At 41.7% G+C, this 19,295-nt stretch overlaps 4 protein-coding genes across 7 annotated transcripts; 3 read left to right on the forward strand and 1 right to left on the reverse strand.

Annotated features, from left to right (window-relative positions):
* Positions 1-1,446: 1,446 nt before the first annotated feature.
* Positions 1,447-5,418, forward strand: RB195_018189 (uncharacterized protein; the record flags this gene model as incomplete). Of its 2 annotated transcripts, XM_064185521.1 has the most annotated exons (9): positions 1,447-1,554; positions 1,621-1,701; positions 2,671-2,754; positions 3,077-3,184; positions 3,935-4,047; positions 4,535-4,579; positions 4,639-4,777; positions 5,134-5,202; positions 5,269-5,418. In XM_064185521.1, 9 exons carry the CDS (start codon positions 1,447-1,449, stop codon positions 5,416-5,418), a joined length of 897 nt encoding a protein of 298 aa, XP_064041402.1. The 2 variants fall into 2 exon arrangements, with proteins under 2 accessions (XP_064041402.1, XP_013299490.2); XM_013444036.2 differs by lacking the exon at positions 3,077-3,184.
* A 4,815-nt stretch (positions 5,419-10,233) lies between these two features.
* RB195_018190 (uncharacterized protein) lies at positions 10,234-11,303 on the forward strand (the record flags this gene model as incomplete). 2 transcript variants are annotated; one of them, XM_064185523.1, is made up of 3 exons in its annotated part: positions 10,234-10,388; positions 10,622-10,762; positions 10,820-11,303. In XM_064185523.1, the coding sequence occupies 3 exons, from the start codon at positions 10,234-10,236 to the stop codon at positions 11,301-11,303; spliced, it is 780 nt and encodes a 259-aa protein (XP_064041403.1). The 2 variants fall into 2 exon arrangements, with proteins under 2 accessions (XP_064041403.1, XP_064041404.1); XM_064185522.1 differs by lacking the exon at positions 10,622-10,762 and having other exon boundaries at positions 10,787-11,303.
* A 1,013-nt stretch (positions 11,304-12,316) lies between these two features.
* On the forward strand, positions 12,317-12,565 carry RB195_018191 (uncharacterized protein; the record flags this gene model as incomplete). Its single annotated transcript, XM_064185524.1, has 1 exon — positions 12,317-12,565. The coding sequence occupies one exon, from the start codon at positions 12,317-12,319 to the stop codon at positions 12,563-12,565; it is 249 nt and encodes an 82-aa protein (XP_064041405.1).
* RB195_018192 (uncharacterized protein) lies at positions 12,423-18,498 on the reverse strand (the record flags this gene model as incomplete). Of its 2 annotated transcripts, XM_064185525.1 has the most annotated exons (8): positions 12,423-12,572; positions 16,200-16,301; positions 16,506-16,558; positions 16,782-16,896; positions 17,144-17,289; positions 18,041-18,154; positions 18,207-18,363; positions 18,430-18,498. In XM_064185525.1, the coding sequence occupies 8 exons, from the start codon at positions 18,496-18,498 to the stop codon at positions 12,423-12,425; spliced, it is 906 nt and encodes a 301-aa protein (XP_064041406.1). The 2 variants fall into 2 exon arrangements, with proteins under 2 accessions (XP_064041406.1, XP_064041407.1); XM_064185526.1 differs by lacking the exons at positions 12,423-12,572; positions 16,200-16,301; positions 18,207-18,363; positions 18,430-18,498 and adding an exon at positions 17,870-17,999 and having other exon boundaries at positions 16,531-16,558; positions 16,739-16,896; positions 18,061-18,087.
* Between the last annotated feature and the right edge of the window lie 797 nt (positions 18,499-19,295).

A 19,295-nucleotide genomic window follows, 5' to 3' on the forward strand; every position in this document is an offset into this window, starting at 1 on the left:
AGCAAACTCTACAACCTTCCGTTCGCGGTGTTTGAAATCTTGCTTGAATTTTGTTTCAAGTTTCTTTGTTGTTCATTCCTATGTAGCAATCGAAAATCGAATTAGCCCATGATTATGTCCTATAAGTATCGATAAGTTTGGTCATCGTTCGAACATTATAACTGCCGCTTGGATTTGACTGAGTGGCCTTGAAGTCCTGTGTCAATAATCGCACATATTTCGTCGCTCAATTAAACAAACACATGCGAATAGTGAATTGTAGAGATCGGGCGACCTCAAGGAAATTGCACGGTATAGCAGTGAAGGTCACTCACTAAGAACGATTCGAGCACTCCTTCCTTACCTCAGCATCGCTGTAAATGCGCTTCATAGAAACGTTGCCTTATTGTCTATTTGTTACAGGACGAAGCTGCAACTTTTAGATAGAAACTACTTCCGATGACTTAAAGGATTACCTTGTAATGCCGAAGATGGAAATTCTAACTAGAAATGGATCCATCCTTCTTCGTTCGTGGGCACCGCTTCCCACCAGCGCTCTCGAACACGTACATATTAACAAGAGCTGTTGAGCTGTCTCCTTCGAATCTTCAAATCTTATATTATTCCCACATTTGTCTCATTGTACTCGCCTCTTCTCTCATCTCGTTGGACGTGTTTTCTGTTTCTATAGAAACCAGAGTTCTTTGTTTTTTTGGCTTCTAGTAATCAAACTCAAGAAGCGATATCGACACTCTCCATGGCAACACTCAGTTCATCAGTGGGAATCCATACGTCTCTTCCGCATCATCCTATCGCTTTATTGATAGATCTGATCGGTACTGCTAATCTCTGAAATCCTCCGAACAGGTTTGAAGGCGCTGAATCTCGAGAGTCAGGAATAATTTATAAAATAAGAAGATCCTCAAGGCTTAGAGAATAAATGTTGAATGCTTATGGCGCTGTGCTTCTAGCCAAAATATTAACGCACCTGTGGCGCCTGCGAGATAGTCAGAGATCCATCCCTTCTTAATTGTATGATCAAATTCCAATTTCTTCAATGTACTAACAATGACTTGTTTGATTCTGTGGATGGCATGCATCAATCAGTCACCGTTGAACCCTCCTCTTCGAAACCATTTAAAATTTCTAAAAGAGAGCAAAGGCATAATTCGACACCTATTCCCCAGGGTGGAACGTAAATTGGTTAACTCATCCGTCTCAAAACGGGATCACCTTTACGCCTCAAAAAACTTATCGCCATCTATCCTAACAGCGAACAGTGGGATTTATAAAGTCAAAGTTATATGATTTTAAACAAACAGTACTCTGCTAAAAGTAGAGACAGTTCTGCGATGTCAAAATTATGTGTTTTTGGTTTTAGTTGTTCTTCTCGTCGTGAATGTATTTTGCGCTTGTTCTTGCTAATGCCTTGATGCAGTACCCATTTTCAAAGCTGTATGCTTACAGATGGAAGGGCCATCATCCTCTTCTCCATCGGGAGACAGAGTTAGGCTAAATGTAGGCGGAAAGATTTTCGAAACGACCATCTCTACTCTTACTAAAATTCAAGGAACAGTAAGTGATCTTCTTTTCGGCTAGCCTTAGTAGCTTTAGACGAATCTCCTCCTGTTCCATTTCTAGGTTTTATCCACCATCGTAGCCGAACGTTGGAGAGGAGAAGGTGAACTGTTCATTGACCGGGATCCTACACACTTTTCAAAGGTTTGATGTAAATATGTAAGAATCTATGGCCATGTTTATAAATAATGATACAAATAATAATAAATATACTAATAATGAAAAATACTCGTTGCGTTACTGCGTTTGCATGAATGTATATCATTTGTGATGAATGCAAGTGATAGTGATACACAAATAGGAACTTTCGAAAAAGACTGGCGGACAAGTACTTCTCCTACTATCCTTCATCAACACTTTTTTGTTGAGGTATGTGTGCGGTGAAGAAATTATTTGAAACAAGCAATAAAATTTTTTTCCTGCCTTTCCTACTCCTTTTACAATACTTCTATATTCCAACTCATCCACTTTCACTTGCTTGAACAAAAATGACAAACTAATTGAAATTAAGCAACCATAGTTGGAAGAAATTTTTGCAACTCACAACTCTCACAATGAATAACGATTATACTCACTTGATTACGCCAGCTTTGACGTCGAACCAAATGTTATGAACCCTTTTCTATGAGCTTTATACGCAAGAAATTTCCATTTGTTCACTATATTTGGACACCTTATCATAGCTTCTGCTTAGTTCTGCTCTCACTGGGTACCTAATAGGTACTACCCACATACATGTCAGTGAGAGCACATCTATTTACGGTCTGGTGTTTACCTCTAGTTTGAAATCTCCTTATCAAATCGCCCAGGATCGCATACTAAGTCAAAAAAAAGCTCGAGAAAGGATCGGGCAATGTCTCACCTATTATAGCAAGAGAGTGAACTAATAGGTCATTACAGGAATGTGAAAAAACAGCGTCATTGTAGCTCAAAATATCATAAGTATAGGAGTTGCGTCTTTCTTCCATGTAGCGCATCTTCCAGTGTATTTAAAAACATTACTATATCTGTCCTTTTTAAAACAGAAATTTTATGGCACTGTTTCATTAATTTCCTCCACTCACATCACCCTCTTATGACACTGCAACACCACTTATGAAGCATAGTTTTCAGATTTTGAACTACTTGAGGGATGGCGACGAATTCAGCGCACCTTTGGATAGGGATGCATGCGAAGAATTGCGAAGAGAAGCGCAGGTAACGTGACGAGGCGTTGGAGAACATCGTGTCGTTCTTACATTAAAATCTCCACAAGGCCTCTTTAATCCGGATGGAGCACTTTTATATTGCCCAGATTCGACTATCCGTGAAGTTCCAAGGGTAAAGGATAAAGTATTGACGGTAATCACTCCCTTTGGGATGTGCTAACGTTCAACTTCAATTCTCCTTAATGCTTAAATGAATGCTGAATCCTTAATGCTTTACGCACGCATATGTAGGCTAATAAGTAAAATTATGATGATATGCAGGGTTAGGTATCTAGTCAGTGTTTTTGTTCCATAGACAAGATTTATTCCAGTTTATGGATAACCAGGAAGGTTCGATTGGCCAACGGCAATTTCGAGCCATCGAGCGCGCGGCCGCGGTGGAACCTCTTACTAGTGCACTAAACCAGGCCAGACAATTAGTTTGCTAACATGTTGCTCGAATTCGTAGGTTTCGCATTTCGCTATATTTGACAATTTTGGCGATGACGAAGACCCCGAATGTCGAATCGTCATTAATGGATAGGGTGGTACTGTATTTGCTTAGTCTTTCTCTGTCTAATAACAGGAACACTGATTTTTATGTATTTTGTGAGAGAAGGCGAAAAGGCATGAACGACTAGACTTTTAGAATTGAACATTTTTTAGTCATTTAGTGCACCTGCAAAAGCTTTTTTCCACCCTTGTGATGGGACTTGAAGATAGCATTAGCGGACAGGCGGTGTTAAATTTCCATGTTGCTAAAAGCGCATTCTGTACATATCCGAGAAGCTTCGAGAGCAGCAGCAGGAAGCTTCAACTCATTCATAGTAATGATTCTCTTCACTCTAAACGTTGACGAAATGAAGCCGCATAAAAAGAGAATTGCTTATATGCGTGCACAGAATTGCTTTGGTGGGTAATCTCACCACCAATTCATTCTGCATTGTTTAATCTCGTTTGTTTTGTCGTTTCAAAGAATTGCTTGGTTGCGTAAATCAGGATATCTCGTGCTCTTGAGGCATTAACATACTTGTTGAATTTGTGAATTTGGAAGCGATCTTTCGCGTTTTCGTTGCCTTGAAAACTGTTCTTTAAAACAGCATACTAAGGTGTGGATTTCCACGAACGTTTAATTAAAAAGAAAAGCATAATATACTTCCCAAGGCTTCGTTGATTCACCTTTTTTGTAGTTTTACAATTTAATTGGACTTGCTGAGCTATGTTCGCCACAAGTACTGAACGTTGGCGATGAGGTACAATGGAAGAGGGAGGCAGTGGGCCTCTACTGGAGGCCGTTTGTTAGGTGAGATTTTTTTACCACCTCACGATTAAAGGCGTACAACGATTTCTAGGCGGTGCGGAGCCCACAACGAAAGCCGTAGTCCGGATATGAGATTGATAGCAGATTGCAGAACCCAGTGTGGTTCCGCTCCTCCTTTCCTAATCGTCGTAAAAAGAGGCGTTCATTAGCAACGCGCCACCTCTGTGTACGTGTCGCGTCCACGTACGAGAAGTCGAAGTTCAGCGATGTCTTCTCGGCAGTCTATTCAGGCAAAACCAATGAATAGGCTGCTAAGAGTACCGGAACGTGCACATAGAGATGCGCTCTTACCTCGTCGGAAATGAAGCACTTCCCACCTCGCTTATTACGATGGCTAGGGAAAGATGATCGGAACCACGCAGCGTTCCGCAATCTACTACTTAAACTCTACGCTTTCGCCGTGGATTCCGTACAACGTCAAAATCGTGATACGCTGCCTTTAAGTGCTGTGCTCATCGCTTCACTTCAGATACATGGTGGACGACTCGTTAACGCTCCCTTTTATTTATGATAGGTACTAATACTATGGTAATATGAAAATGCTCTGTTATTTTGTTCAACTTTTTTTTGAAGGAACAACCACACATTGGCCAAATGCATTGGTTGCGAAGAGTATCAGGATCCGAAGTGTTCATATCTTTTTGATATTCGATACGAGGACTGGGAGCCTATGAAGCACCATATGCTGCTGATGAGGGGTGAAATAACACAGGTGGCATCAGTTTTTCAAAAAATAATCCAATCAGACCACTACTCAATTATGAATGTGCTCATCTTTAATCGCTCAAACCGTCCTATTACTTCTCTTTTTGAATATCATGACAAGGCAGAGTTTACAACGACTGTAGACTCCACTTCATTGATGGATATCTTAGATATCATTGCACTAGAGAAATTTCCCTGCCATGTTTTTCACAACTTTGAATATTATAGGACTTTACAGTACTCACTGTTAGTATCCAATTAGTGGTTCCTCAAATGGGAAATTTTGTTTGGATGATGTGGTTCTCATTGTTCTGCTTGGTTTTCTTAACCTTATTTCGTTTAGTTCATAAAAAAAAATTTCAGCTCATGGGTGAACAATGCTGCATCATCTCATGGGATAACGGACAGCAAATCCACCTCCCGAGATCTGCTGTTCGTAAGGCAGATCCTATCTAGCTTGAGTATCTCGTGAGAGCTGTAAATCCACGCTCATTCCAGCACGAAACAAAAACCAGGAGAATTGGCGTTATCACTGAATCTCTAATTCGAGCCCAACAAATCATGTATTTTATTCCCTGTTGTATAAATCGTCGTTATGAGAAGATAAACAAGTGTCCACGCATGTGGGAAATGTGGAGAAAAGATTAGCTAAAAATTGTCCTTGATTATACATGGAGCAGGCATAGCCGGATGTTAGTGAAGAACTAATCTAAAGAATATTATTCTAGAACCATGGTAATCGAATCTTCACAAACTTGAAAGGGGGCAAATTGCGTTTGAGAAGGATCATGGTATTTATTTATATACCATCCGATGAAAGTGTTGCTGTCTCATTAATGCTAACTTAAATTATTCCAAGCGCATTTAAAGAATGCAATGAAAAGTTTTTCTTAGGTGAAAATTTTTTTTCGAAGAAGCGGATTATCACAACTAACCAGATCAAGTTGGAGCTTTGTTTTGGTTCTACTTACGAAAATTTTCCGTTTGTGCATAGAAGGCAAAGTCAGGACCAAGCATAGCGACTGGAACACGACCACGACGCAATAGAAGTGAGAACAGGATCTCAAGAGTTCAATCACACCCTCGGCCAAAATTTCTTAGATGAAAGATTTGTTTCTGCAAAAGAGAAAGGGACTTGAAACTGCACCTAAAAATGTGTTACTCAATACTACACAGTTTTCAACTATTTACACGTAAATTTAAGGCTTGATTACATAGATACTTTGCGATGTGTGATTGTGTGAATATAAATAAGTTTTGAACATAGTAATACATTGTAAAAGGGACACTTCGTGAAATGCTTCTGAACATATTTTATAGGAGGTTGCTCTAGTGAAATTTAGACAGGATGTGAATGCTGGGATTTTTCCCATCTATGTTCCATTTGAATATCGAAAAGAGAGGGTAGGCCTGGAAAGTAGCAAAATCGGGATTCTGATAGAAAATTGCCTACCTTACAACATGCTCAGAATAAAACTGTTTTATATCAACTGCGACGACGGTCATAACAGATTGTTCAGTGTTATACACTTCTTGCAGAAAGCAGTATTTCGAAAAATTTCATGATTCCAGCATAAAATCTGTTTGAAATATACGTGTTATATAGGGGATCTAAAAAAAAATCCCATTTGCGAAACTTTGCCTCTCCAGTTCATTCTGTAGAAGTCTGTAGAATTCCTTAAATGCATCACCCCACGAATCTAGGGTGGTACGGATTTCCGGTGGAGTATTCGCATACAGGAACGTAGATTATTGAGAGAAGGGTGATTCCGATCATTTCTTCCTAATTGCCGTAGAGAACGGCCCGGAAGACACGGCTTCGAGCGTTCCAGCGCACTATTTTCTACAACGAGTTCGAGTGGAGCGCGCCAGTCTTGTGCACGCGCCGCATCTTTCGGACCGTTTTTTTACGGCAATTAGAAAGAAATGGACGGAATCACATCTCTCTCCATAATCTACTATCCCGTATACGAATACTCCACCTGAAATCCGAACCACCTCAGATTCGTGGAGTGATGCCTTTAGGCGTTATAAAATTTCTACTGCAAAAAGCAAACGATTGCGGATCCGCGTTGGATTTGAAATTTTGAAATTGAATTTCCTCACAGGTCGCTTCAGTTTCGTATCTATCAACAGTTCTTCGAATCCGTTCGATTAACTAAGGTAACATCTATGGATTAGATTTAACTTAGGCTCTTATATCCTACCACTGAAAGCATTTTATCGAGAAAGTGCCACGAGCAACATAATACCAGTTGTAGAATGTCGCCATCTCAGTCTTTTCTAGCTTAGCAAGATTTGCTGCGCACTTCCTGCGATTAAAGTTATTACAACTTCGCAGTATTCAATTTCAATATTATTTTCAATGCTTTATGAACAGCTGTCGAACAGAGAGTCATTTCTGCCCAGGCAACAATCTATAGAACTGCTCGCTGCCTTCAAAATATTTTAGAATCCATCACCGTACGTCCTAGGTTAGAGCTGATTTTGAGTTGTAAGTTTGGCAAAGTTTCCTTGCAGTCTTACAGTCTTACAAAACCACTATTTTTGTGATTAAAGACCTTGATCACCTTGACTCTCGTTGATCTTCGAAGTGGTCGAGCGGACCCCAGTAATTCCTCTATTCGTACTGATCGCGTGCGATAGTCGCGCAGTGGTTCCTCCTTTCGCGTGGGACACGAAGAGCATCACAATTTTCTTCGACGGGCTTCGTGAAGAAATCTGACCATCGGGTCGGCGATCTTGCTGTAGTGCGCTTAATATCGGGCGCACCACAGAGTGTGGGTGTGTGTGGGGGGGGGGGGGGCGTACCTTCTTTCGGATTTCTGAACCAAGTTTTAGTTTCGGATGTACCTGATTTGCTATTACTATGCTCTTTTTTACTTTTTTCGTTGTAAAGTCTCCTTTTTGGAGCCAATGAACGCCTCGACTTAAGACTTCACTTCGAGCTGTCGAAAAGATTATTATATATTATTATATATTTTATATTAAACAATAGAAAGATCATAGGAACGTTGATGACAAACCAAAATCGCGGCGCCGAAGGACTTTCTTAATATTCGAAGGACTCGCGAAATCGTTCTAAGGAAACTTTTCAAAGGAAAGCACCGATCTCAACAAGATCGCTCAAGAGCTCGTGATTTCTCGAAAATCTCATCAGATGATGATCCATAACGAGCAAGGACTCAGGAGTTATCGACTGCTCAATGGACTAGTTCTCACTGATCAAGCAAAGAAGACTTCTCAAAAAAAAAATATAGGCAATATCCTTGATCTTTTCAAAGTGCGCCGCATCGAAGAGATTTTGTGATCAGATTAGGAGGTTTTCCATTGAAGTGCCCAACAACGCCCAAAACCAGCGTCTCAGTCCAGCTTCGAAGAATAGTCGTAAATGCAAAGTTTCCACGAGGAGTCTTTTTCCAAAAATTGGTATAGGGCGGAACCAGTGCAACCAGGAAGGCACACTTGAGTTTCATCGAAAAAAACGTCAAAATCAATGGTCAAACCTATCAAACTGATATTTTCGGCAAACCGGTGTTCCCTTAGAAGCAAAACCGTCAGAATTAGATCTTCTAACAAAACTGGGCACCTACACACAGAGCCAAAACGACAATTCGGTATTTGGATGCAAAAATTGGGTCAGCTTTTAGCGAGGATCAATTCCCTACAAATAAACCGGACGGTTTCGATTTGGGAACTCTCTGAAGAACAGCTGTGGAGCAAGAAAGTGACCAATTTAGATAAACTAGAGAAGGAACTTGAGGAAATTCGACACAAGTGCTTTCGACGCACCGCTGAACCTGCGAAGAAGAGTTTTTACGCTTATATAAAAGCCAATGGAGACAATTTTAAGAAACTGTTATGATGGTTGATTGTTATGATATATATTATGATTTAAATAACCTTTTATCCAAATTGATCCTTTTAGAAAGAAAATGTATTCTTAACCCTCGCGCCCATAGTTTTTCGCCATATTTGAGGTGTTCCCGAAAACGAGACCCATGAAGCGATGTTAGTGTAGTGGAATCCCGCAAAAACCAATTTTTCGACACTCATGTGCCCTGCACCATCCACGACTGGTTATTGAGTGCGTACTGTAAGAAACCCGCACCACAAATTACAACAAATCCTGAGGAGGAGCGGCTGGCAACGCCGACCGGTAGCTAACAGTGCAGTTAGTAGATTATTACGCTGATCTTGTCTTATGCCCTGTCAATTTCATCGAATTTCGCTTAAAGCGTTATCCAAGAAACATATAACATACAACAACCGTTGATTGCTCTCCAAATTTGTACTGATAGAGGATAGCAGCGTGTCTTCCTCAAATCGCACTTACTGCAGTACTGCGGTCGATAAGATCAGAATTATATTGACGTTTTCGCCTATTCTTTACATCTCATAAAAACAGTCATTCCACTATCTGCATTCATTTTTTAGAATTCACTTGAATGTCCGTTGGACTCATTTTTCGCGAGCAAGCATCTAAAGACTGGGATGATATAAAAAGTTTCATGACGTGCGAAATGCTATCCGACATACTTCGGTGACTGGTAAGGAAATCTCATTTCATGACCTTGAGTTTTGCGAAGCTGTTTGCAAAAAAAAAAGTTTCACAAGTCTATGGTAGGTGGGAAGCACACTCTCCGAATTGAATTCGAATCTCATGATGTACTTCTTTTGTTGTATACATGGTCATCTAAAAACAGCAATTGTAAAAAAAAAACTGCTGCAAGTAAATTGCACAAAAAACTAACTTCCTCAAAACCTGAACCGTTCGGAACTGTTTTTGATTCGTGATTGTGACCGTCTCGCTGCTGAGCGGTTGCCTTCCCTTTCACACTGGTTTGGTTTTTTCATACCCTGTTTTGGGTTATTTGCACAGGTTTGAGTTCATATTTCGTTAAACTATGTCAGCTAAACCGATTCGCTCATACAAATCAAGAACAGCTTGTAGCAGTTCCCAGAGCGTGAACGAAGTCCTTGTCGAAATTGAATTTGGCTTCAGTCAGTTCTCAGTGCAGGACTTCCTTTCGCTCATTAAGGAACGCAACCAGGACCATTTCATACATAGAAACTATGCTCCAATTCTTGACAAAGAAAATTCTTGAAACTGCTGAGCGTGGTGAAGTAGCTCGCCCACAGTAATTATCAGTGGTATCAAGAAAGCAGATAAAAATTTAGTTTCTTCGCAACATCAATTTGATATTGAAAAAAAAAGTATCTGCTATCCTCCATAACGGTTTACCGCCTCATAGTGGCGTGGAGGTGACACTGGGCGTCGAACTGCACAGTGGAGGTTCGTCCTCCGGCAGGGTCTCCCAAGCTGAGAAAGAGTTCGACACATCCGACATTCCGACTTCTCGGAATCGGAAGCTTAGCTAAGAGTAAACCACTGTTAAGATTCACCACCGTCTTGGCAAAATGTCGCAAGGTGGTTCCCTGATCCATATAGGTTGGGCGACGATGAAAGCTAAGCTCGCCGTGGCATGGCTGCTTAGTTTGGGGAAACGTCTCTTTGCCACTCCAGCATATTCACTGCCTCAGTACCCTGCACACTGGGCCCTGCCGTCTCAGACGTCGGACGGTACGGCAACCTGTGAGAGGCGATCAAATCTCAGGTTGCTCAGGACGTCATTGATTCTGGAACAAGGCAACACATGCACGACTCGCCATGAAGACTGTCTCAGACTGTGTACTTAAAACGCGAGAACAGTTTCCACAGACGCTGACCTGCATGCCCTTCTCGGAGCTGCGGAGCGTATCAAATTTCACGTGATTGCTCTGCAGGAAACCAAGTGCAGAAAGAGCGATGTATGACAGATGAATGATGGTACACTCGTCCATCGCGGAGAGGAGGTTCCGTTGCCAAATGTGTTGAGCGTGCCTCGAAGCCGCGCACGACAAACTTGGGTCGAATTTCGAAGACCACCAAGGAATTGTTGGAAAGAAGAAGGACTTTGAGGCTTGATATAAATGCATCGCACATTGAGCGGTTAGTAGCAAACACTAGCTGCAGAAAAGCGTTGCAGGATGATCTTTCGAAACACAGGCAGAAGAAGATCCTGGAAGCAGCACAAAGAAGATCGAGTCTAAAGAACTGCCGCAGGGATCTTCGCGAATATAATATTCCGCTAGCAGCCCTGCCGAGCGCAGACGGGACTCGCACGTCTTCTCATCGTGAAGTGGAAATCATTACGGAGAGGTCCTACTCGAACCTTTTCCGCTCATCAACTCCTGTGTCAAGTCCGATCATCCCCGCTGGTGAAGCTCCACCACGGATTCTCCCCTCGGAAGTACGAGTCGCTACCAAGAGCATGAAACCTGGCACAGCCCTCGGACCTGATTTTATATCAGCTGACTTTCTTCGGGCTGGTGGCCATCCGCTTCATGTAATCTTAGCAGCGCACATGACATTCTTTTCAGACTTCAGAGAGAAAGGATCCCAGACCAGTGGAAGACCTCGCGAACCGTTCTTATCCACAAGAAAGGTGACCGAGAGGACCTTCGGAATTACCGTTCGATATGCTTGCTGAGCGGGTTATACAAAGTGTTTGCCAAAGTCATCCTCACGCGCATATCCAGGACGCTGGATGAAGCCCAGCCTCAAGAACAAACTGGATTCCGTCAGGGGTTCAGCTGCTTGGACCACATCTAAACCGTGTCGAGGTTCATAGAGGTCATAGAGGTTTGCCGGGAATACCGCCTGCCCCTTGTTCTAACCTTCGTCGACTATGAGAAAGCCTTTGACAGTGTAGAAACGAATGCAATACTGTCAGCGCTGGTCGATCAAGGTGTGGACGCGTCGTATGTGAGGACATTAGAAAATTGCTACGATCGATGCACGACTAGGATACAGCTTTTCCACCACCGATATTATATCGCCGAAGCTGTTGACGGCTGCATTGCAATGGATAATGAAATCACTATCCTGGGAAGAAAGGGGCATACGTGTTGATGGAAGATTTCTATCGAACCTTCGTTTCGCGGACGACATCGTTCTCTTTTCGAGCAATACCAATAAAGCAGAAACGATGCTCAACGAATTGAACGAGGCAGGGAAGAGAATAGGACTGCGAATAAACAGAAAGAAGACTTAGTTCATGAAGAACGCCTACTGCGAGGACGGAGGAGTACAACTTGAAGGCTCCCAAACCATGAGAACTTCGTCATACGTATACCTCGGACGTTCTATGAACATAGAAAACGACTTGAAGGAAAAACTGAGTAGAAGAATGAGAGCAGCATGGGCAGCATTCGCAGCCATCTGAGAAACTACGGACCAACTGACCAAGATCCTCGTGCCTATCTATTCGACTCGACAGTTCTTCCAGCTCTCTATTACGCAGCGGAGACGTAGGCAGACAGTGTTACCACGTCTAGGAAGCTAATTACTACCCACAGACCCTTTGAGATGTGTCTTCTGAAGTTTAATCCGCGCACACAGCACCTAGCCGGTCTTCGCAGCTCCAACTTGAGAGGAATGTCCCGTCTTCGCGATCCAGCGGAATAGATAGCGAAAGCAAAACATAGATGGGCCGGTCACATCATGAGAAGAATCGACGATAGATGGACTAAAAGAACGCTAGAGTGGATCCTAAGAGATGCTATGCGCCCTCGAGGGAGACAGCCAACGAGATGGGGTGACGTGTTCGCTACACAGGTGGACCACCTGAGGGCTCAGGTGGATACGGCTCAAGGACCTCATCAACGTCACCCTGAACTTGAGAACATCTTGGATGACATTGGCGAGGGAACGAAACGAGTGGAAGAGATGCTGGGCCCGCATGTCCAGTGAAGACCATCTAAATATCTAAGTAAGTCTCTGCTATGCTTGATTTCCTCAAAGTTGAGTGTCGTCCACTTAAGCATTTTTCGCATCCGTGGAACTGATAACAGACGTTAACGACTTGTCAGAGTCATTCTTCCCACATCATATAATTGGCGTTATGCAACGCCTGTTTGCTGCGGAAGAATGACTTTCCTGATGTTTATGTTAGAAAAAGCACGGCCTTAGAAGAGAAGAGCATGATTTCAATTTAAAGCAGCAAACTCGAGAGCTTAATCACGGCAAACAAGGCCGAGGATGGGTTGTTTTCAGGACTGAACTTCAACATATTTCTGAACTCTCCAGAAGGCCTGAAAACAAGTAAACTCGCATAAAGTTCCTGGAATGACTTGTTTTTTGTTTAACGCTAGAATTCAACGAACTTTATCATTTACATTTTTTTTGATTGAAAACAAACTCGATATTGTGTTTTTCACTGAAACTTGGCTTACCTCCAGAATTCTCGATTCTGAAGTCATAGGCAAAGGCAATATACCTTGTCGTATCCTGCGCTCTTTCACATCTAGACGCAATGTCTTCTTGTTTCTTGCATTGACAAATGTTCCTTTTTAGCTGATACTGCTCAACACAACATCCAATTAAATGCTGATTTCTTATGTGTTGTTATACCGATTCCGGATAAAGTCAATTATCTTTCCTTTATTGCAGTATATCGGCATCTTAATGCATCCAAATCAAATCATGAGCAGCTTCTTGAACTTCTGTCTGATTTTTGTCCAATACGAAGCTTTACTGTTATTCTCAGCATTTCAATTTACAAATTGACTGACAATATTCTCTCCAATAGCTCTTCTGAGAAATTTTTCAGGTTTCTTAAAAATTGTGGTTTAGTCCAATATATCTTTGAACCAACCCTAAAAAATGCTGTTCTCGCTCTCATACTCTTTTCGACATCCTTAGTCTTAAATGTTTAGCTTCTACCTCTTTTTTCCTCATTCGACCACAGTGGTATTAGGATCAGGTATCTTGAGGAAGCTTTCAGCACAGTTGTAATTTCATTGCCTGATCTTCACAACGTCGAATACGTCGTTATCAATAATTATCTTGGGTGTTTTAATTGGTTCAGTTTATTTGATCAATATGATTCCACCTCTCATTTATATCTCAGATTTTGTAGTGTTATGCATCAGGCATTCTCAAAATTTGTCACATCAAAATCCTCTCAACTGTCCACCTCTCGATATCGTCAACATATGCGCTCTCTTCTAAAACAGAAAAACCAGCTAATAATAAAATTTAGGAATCCCTCGTCCAATACTCACGTCTACGTCACTTAAAGTAACGGGAAAAAATAAAGTATTAAAAAAATGCTTAGGAACAACATAGTACTTTCGCCTGACGTCACAACTACTTACCTTATAGATACTATCCATGACTGGAGCACTGCTCTATCCAAAGGAAATTCTGTCAACGTGTTGACGAAAGTAGAAACTATTGGGATTCGAGGTAAAATATTAGCATGGATTAGATCATATCTAACCAACAAGTACATGACCGTTAAAGTAGTGTTTGCATATTCCAAAAAATTCAACTGTGAAAGTGGTGCAGCACAAGATGGAGCACTTTTCTCCTTACTATTCCTTTTATATAAAACAGACCTACCAACTTTTCTTAGAGGTCCATTTCATATTACACTACAAATCACTACAAATGTATGCACACGATATTAAAATTTACTATCTATTATTATTACTATTATTACTATTATCTATCTACAGTCAGAGTCACCGTGATGTAAAGCGCTCCTATTTACATTCTACTATGTCTAATGCTGTCTGTTCTCTGGGCATCCAAATGGTGCCTCTCAATTAATCCTAGCAAAAGTTGCGTTATACATCTTGGCAACACCGCCCCAGTAAATTATGAGATCAAACGGATCAGTTGAAACACTGCAATACTAAAGATATAGCAGTACTGTTTACTTCTTCAATGAAGTTTGCACATGCACATTGATTACGTCTTAAACAAAGCTTTCATGGTGCTATTCCCAACCCTACGCAACATTTGCTCCAATTATCTAAAAATCCCTACACTGTTGCATAAAACGTTTGTTTTAGCTCACTTATAATACTGCTCACAAATCTAGAGTATCTATGCTAAAAATACATAGTTAATACTGAGAAACTCCAAAGAACCTTCACGAGACTATTTTTCGTTAGATTTGGATATGTGTACCAAAATTATTGGTTCATACACATTGCTAAGAAGATTGTAGTGCTTGTAGTGCTTGTTGAGAATCTCCAAAAACCACAAGATTCGAGCTTCATTAGGCAGGAAATTATAAAACCCACACATTGCGAAGCTGGATGGCGTCAAATATATGGTTGTTTAGCTACTCACGCGTGCAGTCACTTAAGACATGACAAAAGAATATATGTATCTTGTAAGACGCAAAGTACGGATTTGTCTCTATATTATGTACTCAGCACAAATCCATCTGAGTTGGCGTCTCGTCCCCTGCTGCTGGCTTGTAGGACTGGATCCCATCAGATTACGAACTGGCATCAATTCGCGTCTGAGCTAACAGCGTGTCCAGATTACGAAGCGATCGTGGCTCTACTCGACACTTCGACAAGATATTTATAAAAATTTCTCTTCTGTCGATATTTTCTAAATACAACAAATGTGTAGTGTTATGTATAGCTTCTGTTGTAATGAAATACAAGCGAGTATGCGGGTTTCCTCTCACTTACATCCTTATTTTTTACACACTTGTCGGACGGCGAGACCATCCCTTAACAGATTATGTACTGCTCAGGATTGTTGTCTAGTCTCAGATGAGATGGGCGTGTTTCAACTTCGAAATGGTTGAAACAGTGACAAACTTTCACACCATCAACACTCTATCACCTAAAATTTGTCTGGTTTTATTAGATGTTAGAGAATTTATATAGGGAGCCACTTCTTGTTGCTGTTAAAAAATGTGTAGTCGGGTCAAAACGACGTGAAACACAGACTGTTACGTAAGCGGCTGCACACCCGAAGCCCGAGTATACCGCGCCGCTTGCGCAACTGTCCGTGTCATTTTGACCCAACTATGTGTAGTAAACACGCATTCATATATGATGTGCAGGTGCACCACAGACTTCTTTTTTTCTTAGAGCTTAAAGCGCGGACACAAAGCGGCGGAAATGGGTGACTTTGGTGCGTTTCGTCCTCGTTCTTGCTACGAAATGGTTTATCATTGTAGTCAACGAGTCAAGTCATCAAGTCACCCATTTCCGCCGCTTTGTGTCCGCGCTTTAAGCTCTAAGAAAAAAAGAAGTCTGTGGTGCACCTGCACATCATATATGAATGCGTGTTTACTACACATAGTTGGGTCAAAATGACACGGACAGTTGCGCAAGCGGCAAATCGGGGACTTCGGTGCGTTTTTACGTCCTCGTTCTTGACTTTTTTTAACCCTATATAAATTCTCTAACATCTAATAAAACCAGACAAATTTTAGGTGATAGAGTGTTGATGGTGTGAAAGTTTGGCACTGTTTCAACCATTTCGAAGTTGAAACACGCCCATCTCATCTGAGACTAGACAACAATCCTGAGCAGTACATAATCACCTACAATCTCCTTGTTATACAAACCTGATAATCTTGCACATTCTGGAAGGTGAATGTTTCCACCACAAACTCGTCTGAGTCTTCAGGATGCTGTTGATGGGCATGCTCTGCGATCTCATGGTGACTCTACATAGATAAGTTTGGTACAATCAGAAAGAGTAATCATTGAAGATGTGAACGACAATTATTACACGGACAAAACCATCATCAAAGCTATGGACTATCAATGTGACTCATTCTGACGCTCTCTCTTCAGATGCGACACACGATAGCTGGCGATGAATACTCCTCAGCATGTTTTGTTGTTCCATGTCTGCTCAGCGCACTCACATTGTTAAATGAGGCACCACAGTACTCACAGTTGTATACTCGTTTTCCCGATGCTGCAATTTTTTGGCTCTTTTTCTGAGTATTTAATTCCGCAATTTGGTCTTTCAAATATCCATGAAAGTCGACAAGATGCCTTCTCATCCCCTTTTAGTTACGTCGCAGACAACATTAGACTCATTTATGGCAACATTAGACTCACAGAAAGAAAACAGAAACAAAGTAGAAAAACTAACTTGTGACAACGAATCCAACAAATCTGATTGTCTGTGCTATTACTTGGCTGCATCCGAAGGCAAACAACAAACGCGCCCCTCTCGTCTTGCGCACAGTCCGGAATGTCCAGCACTGGCTTTCGTCGCTTAGTTTGCTCCTCCTTGCGTTGATGGGCTCGCTGAACAAGTATTTTAAGGGGAATTTTCACATGGAATTGATTTCAAGCCTTGTGTAATTCCCGTTTTGGAGCGTCTTCCATTGGCCTTCTCATCATTATAATGATATTTTCGCGTATCAATGCCATCCCCTGAATTTATGTTATTGGTTTTTGAAAACTGTACCATAGATTCCGGTTACGATTACAATTTCAATCTTCTGGAGGAGGTCTCTGGCTCCGTCCTTCGTAGGACCTCCTCTACACCTACATTTGCGTTCTCCACTTCATCTTCCGCTGCAACCTCCATCATCTCTTCATCTCCATCGCTGCTATAGAGTGCATCTTGCACATTCTCAGCCTCTCCACCTACTACCGAGGACAATGACAACCCATAATTTTGCTGCGAGCGGCGCTCTAAAGATATATGAAAGTTAGACCAATAAACTGGATAAAGAATAATCTGTTAGATTTATCTGTGGCTGCGTACAACAAAGCTGCATGGATATGCATACAGCTAATCCCACTTTTCACATCCATAAAACAAGTGCAAGCAAGAGCATATGGGCGTGCACCAGACCTCTCTCTGCGGCAGTGATTGTTAAATTGGAAATAGTAATTAAAGTAGTAAAGTAAAATAGAAATAATTATTTTCTAGTCGCATGGACAAAAGTGCTCCTCCACACAATTTTGATCTTCTATCGTCCCACATCCCTGATTCCAAGACCAACAACAGCGACAAGGTGCTGCTGCCCACAGTATTTGTTGACAGCCAACGTGTGCGCCTTATGATGTTGCTGGAGCTTGTGCCTTCCTTCCTCCAGCCCTCTCTCCTTCTAAATGATAGTGTGCATATAATTGTTTACACAGGACTCTAGCTGCCCGAACGCTGCTCACTGGTCCACCCTATCACTCCTACAAAAGAAGATAGCATATATTGAATAATCAATTGATCGGAAAGCACAATACAAGCACGTCCCATGGATTCTCCATGTACGATGCAAGAACGTTTCTTCATTTTCACGGAGGTACCTCAGTATCAACGTGTATTTCGCCGCGAACACGTTTCTGTTACGGACGAGGCATATCTCCTTCATCTTCCAGAGGAACGGCTCGAAGAGGTCATGCTGAAGAACGGTAATTAGGACCAGTTTTCACTAGGAACAACCTAGTGCAAAAAAAGAGTACACATGTTGATAAGTTTCGTGTTGGCATTCCTCTTCATGGCCTGTTGCACATGCCATAAACACGGGAACCGCATAGTCGAAGATGATGGAAAGACCTTGTTATAGCCGTTCCGAACGTGCGGTTTCAATGTACTGATAGTATATCACCTATAAGAAAGTAGGTAAGCGGTTGGCAAAGCTCTATCCCATTCAACCGCAACAGTAATAGCTTGCCAATCTCAGCGTGTGGAACGTTAAGTTGAACGTGTCGTCCATACACAACGGTCTCTGCCCACACTTCCGCAGACACTGTCTTTGCGTTAGACTAATGACGATTAAATATATCTTGTAAGTTGCAAACTACTGAGATTTTTCTCTGGATTTCATTTACCCAGCACGAATCCATCTCCGCTCGCATTTCATGCTGGTCTATATAGCTGAATGCCATCAGATTCTGCATCTGAATGGACACCGTGTCAAGGTTGTGCAGTCTCTCTGGCTGCATGCCACACTTTGCAGCGAAATTCTTGAAAATCTATTTCACCGATCTCTTCGAATTCTACAGTTATGCAGAGTATCAGACTTACCTTGTATCTCGTGTTGTAGTGAAGTACAGGCGAGTACGCGGGCCTCCTCTTACTTGCATTCTTATTTTTTATATACTATACTTTTATATACTATTAATATACTCGGACAGTGACACCATCCCTTAACAGCGATACTATATACTTTTCAGCTAAAAAATATAGTACACAAACATTCATATACGCTGTGCAGTGCGCAGACTTCTTCGTTCTTTCAGGTCGCGAAGCTGGACAGTGATACGAGCAGTGACAGCGTAGGTAGGTGACTTTGGCGCACTTCGTAATGTTAGTCTTTGTTAAAGTCCTTGCTCCGTAATCTTAGTCCGTCGAAGCGACTTATTACACCCGCTTCCTCCAACTTCTTCCTCCTGTTAACTTCCAACCCTTGAGAAGAAAAATCAACATATACACTGACCTATACGCAAATTGTTGTACTACTCGAGCCTGATGATCGAACCTTGTACATTCTGGAAACCGACTGTTTCAACCACAAATTCGTCTGAGTCTTCAGGATGTTGTTGATGAGCATGCTCTGCGATCTCACGGAATATACATAAATAAGTTTGGTAGAATCGGAAACAGTAATCAATAAAGATGTGAACGACAACTACTGCGTGTACAAAACCACTGTGAAAGCTGCAGCTCATCAATGTGGCTCACTTTGACGGTCTCT

This window comes from Necator americanus, chromosome II (assembly GCF_031761385.1).
Source record: "Necator americanus strain Aroian chromosome II, whole genome shotgun sequence".
In the NCBI taxonomy this organism is placed as follows: domain Eukaryota; kingdom Metazoa; phylum Nematoda; class Chromadorea; order Rhabditida; family Ancylostomatidae; genus Necator; species Necator americanus.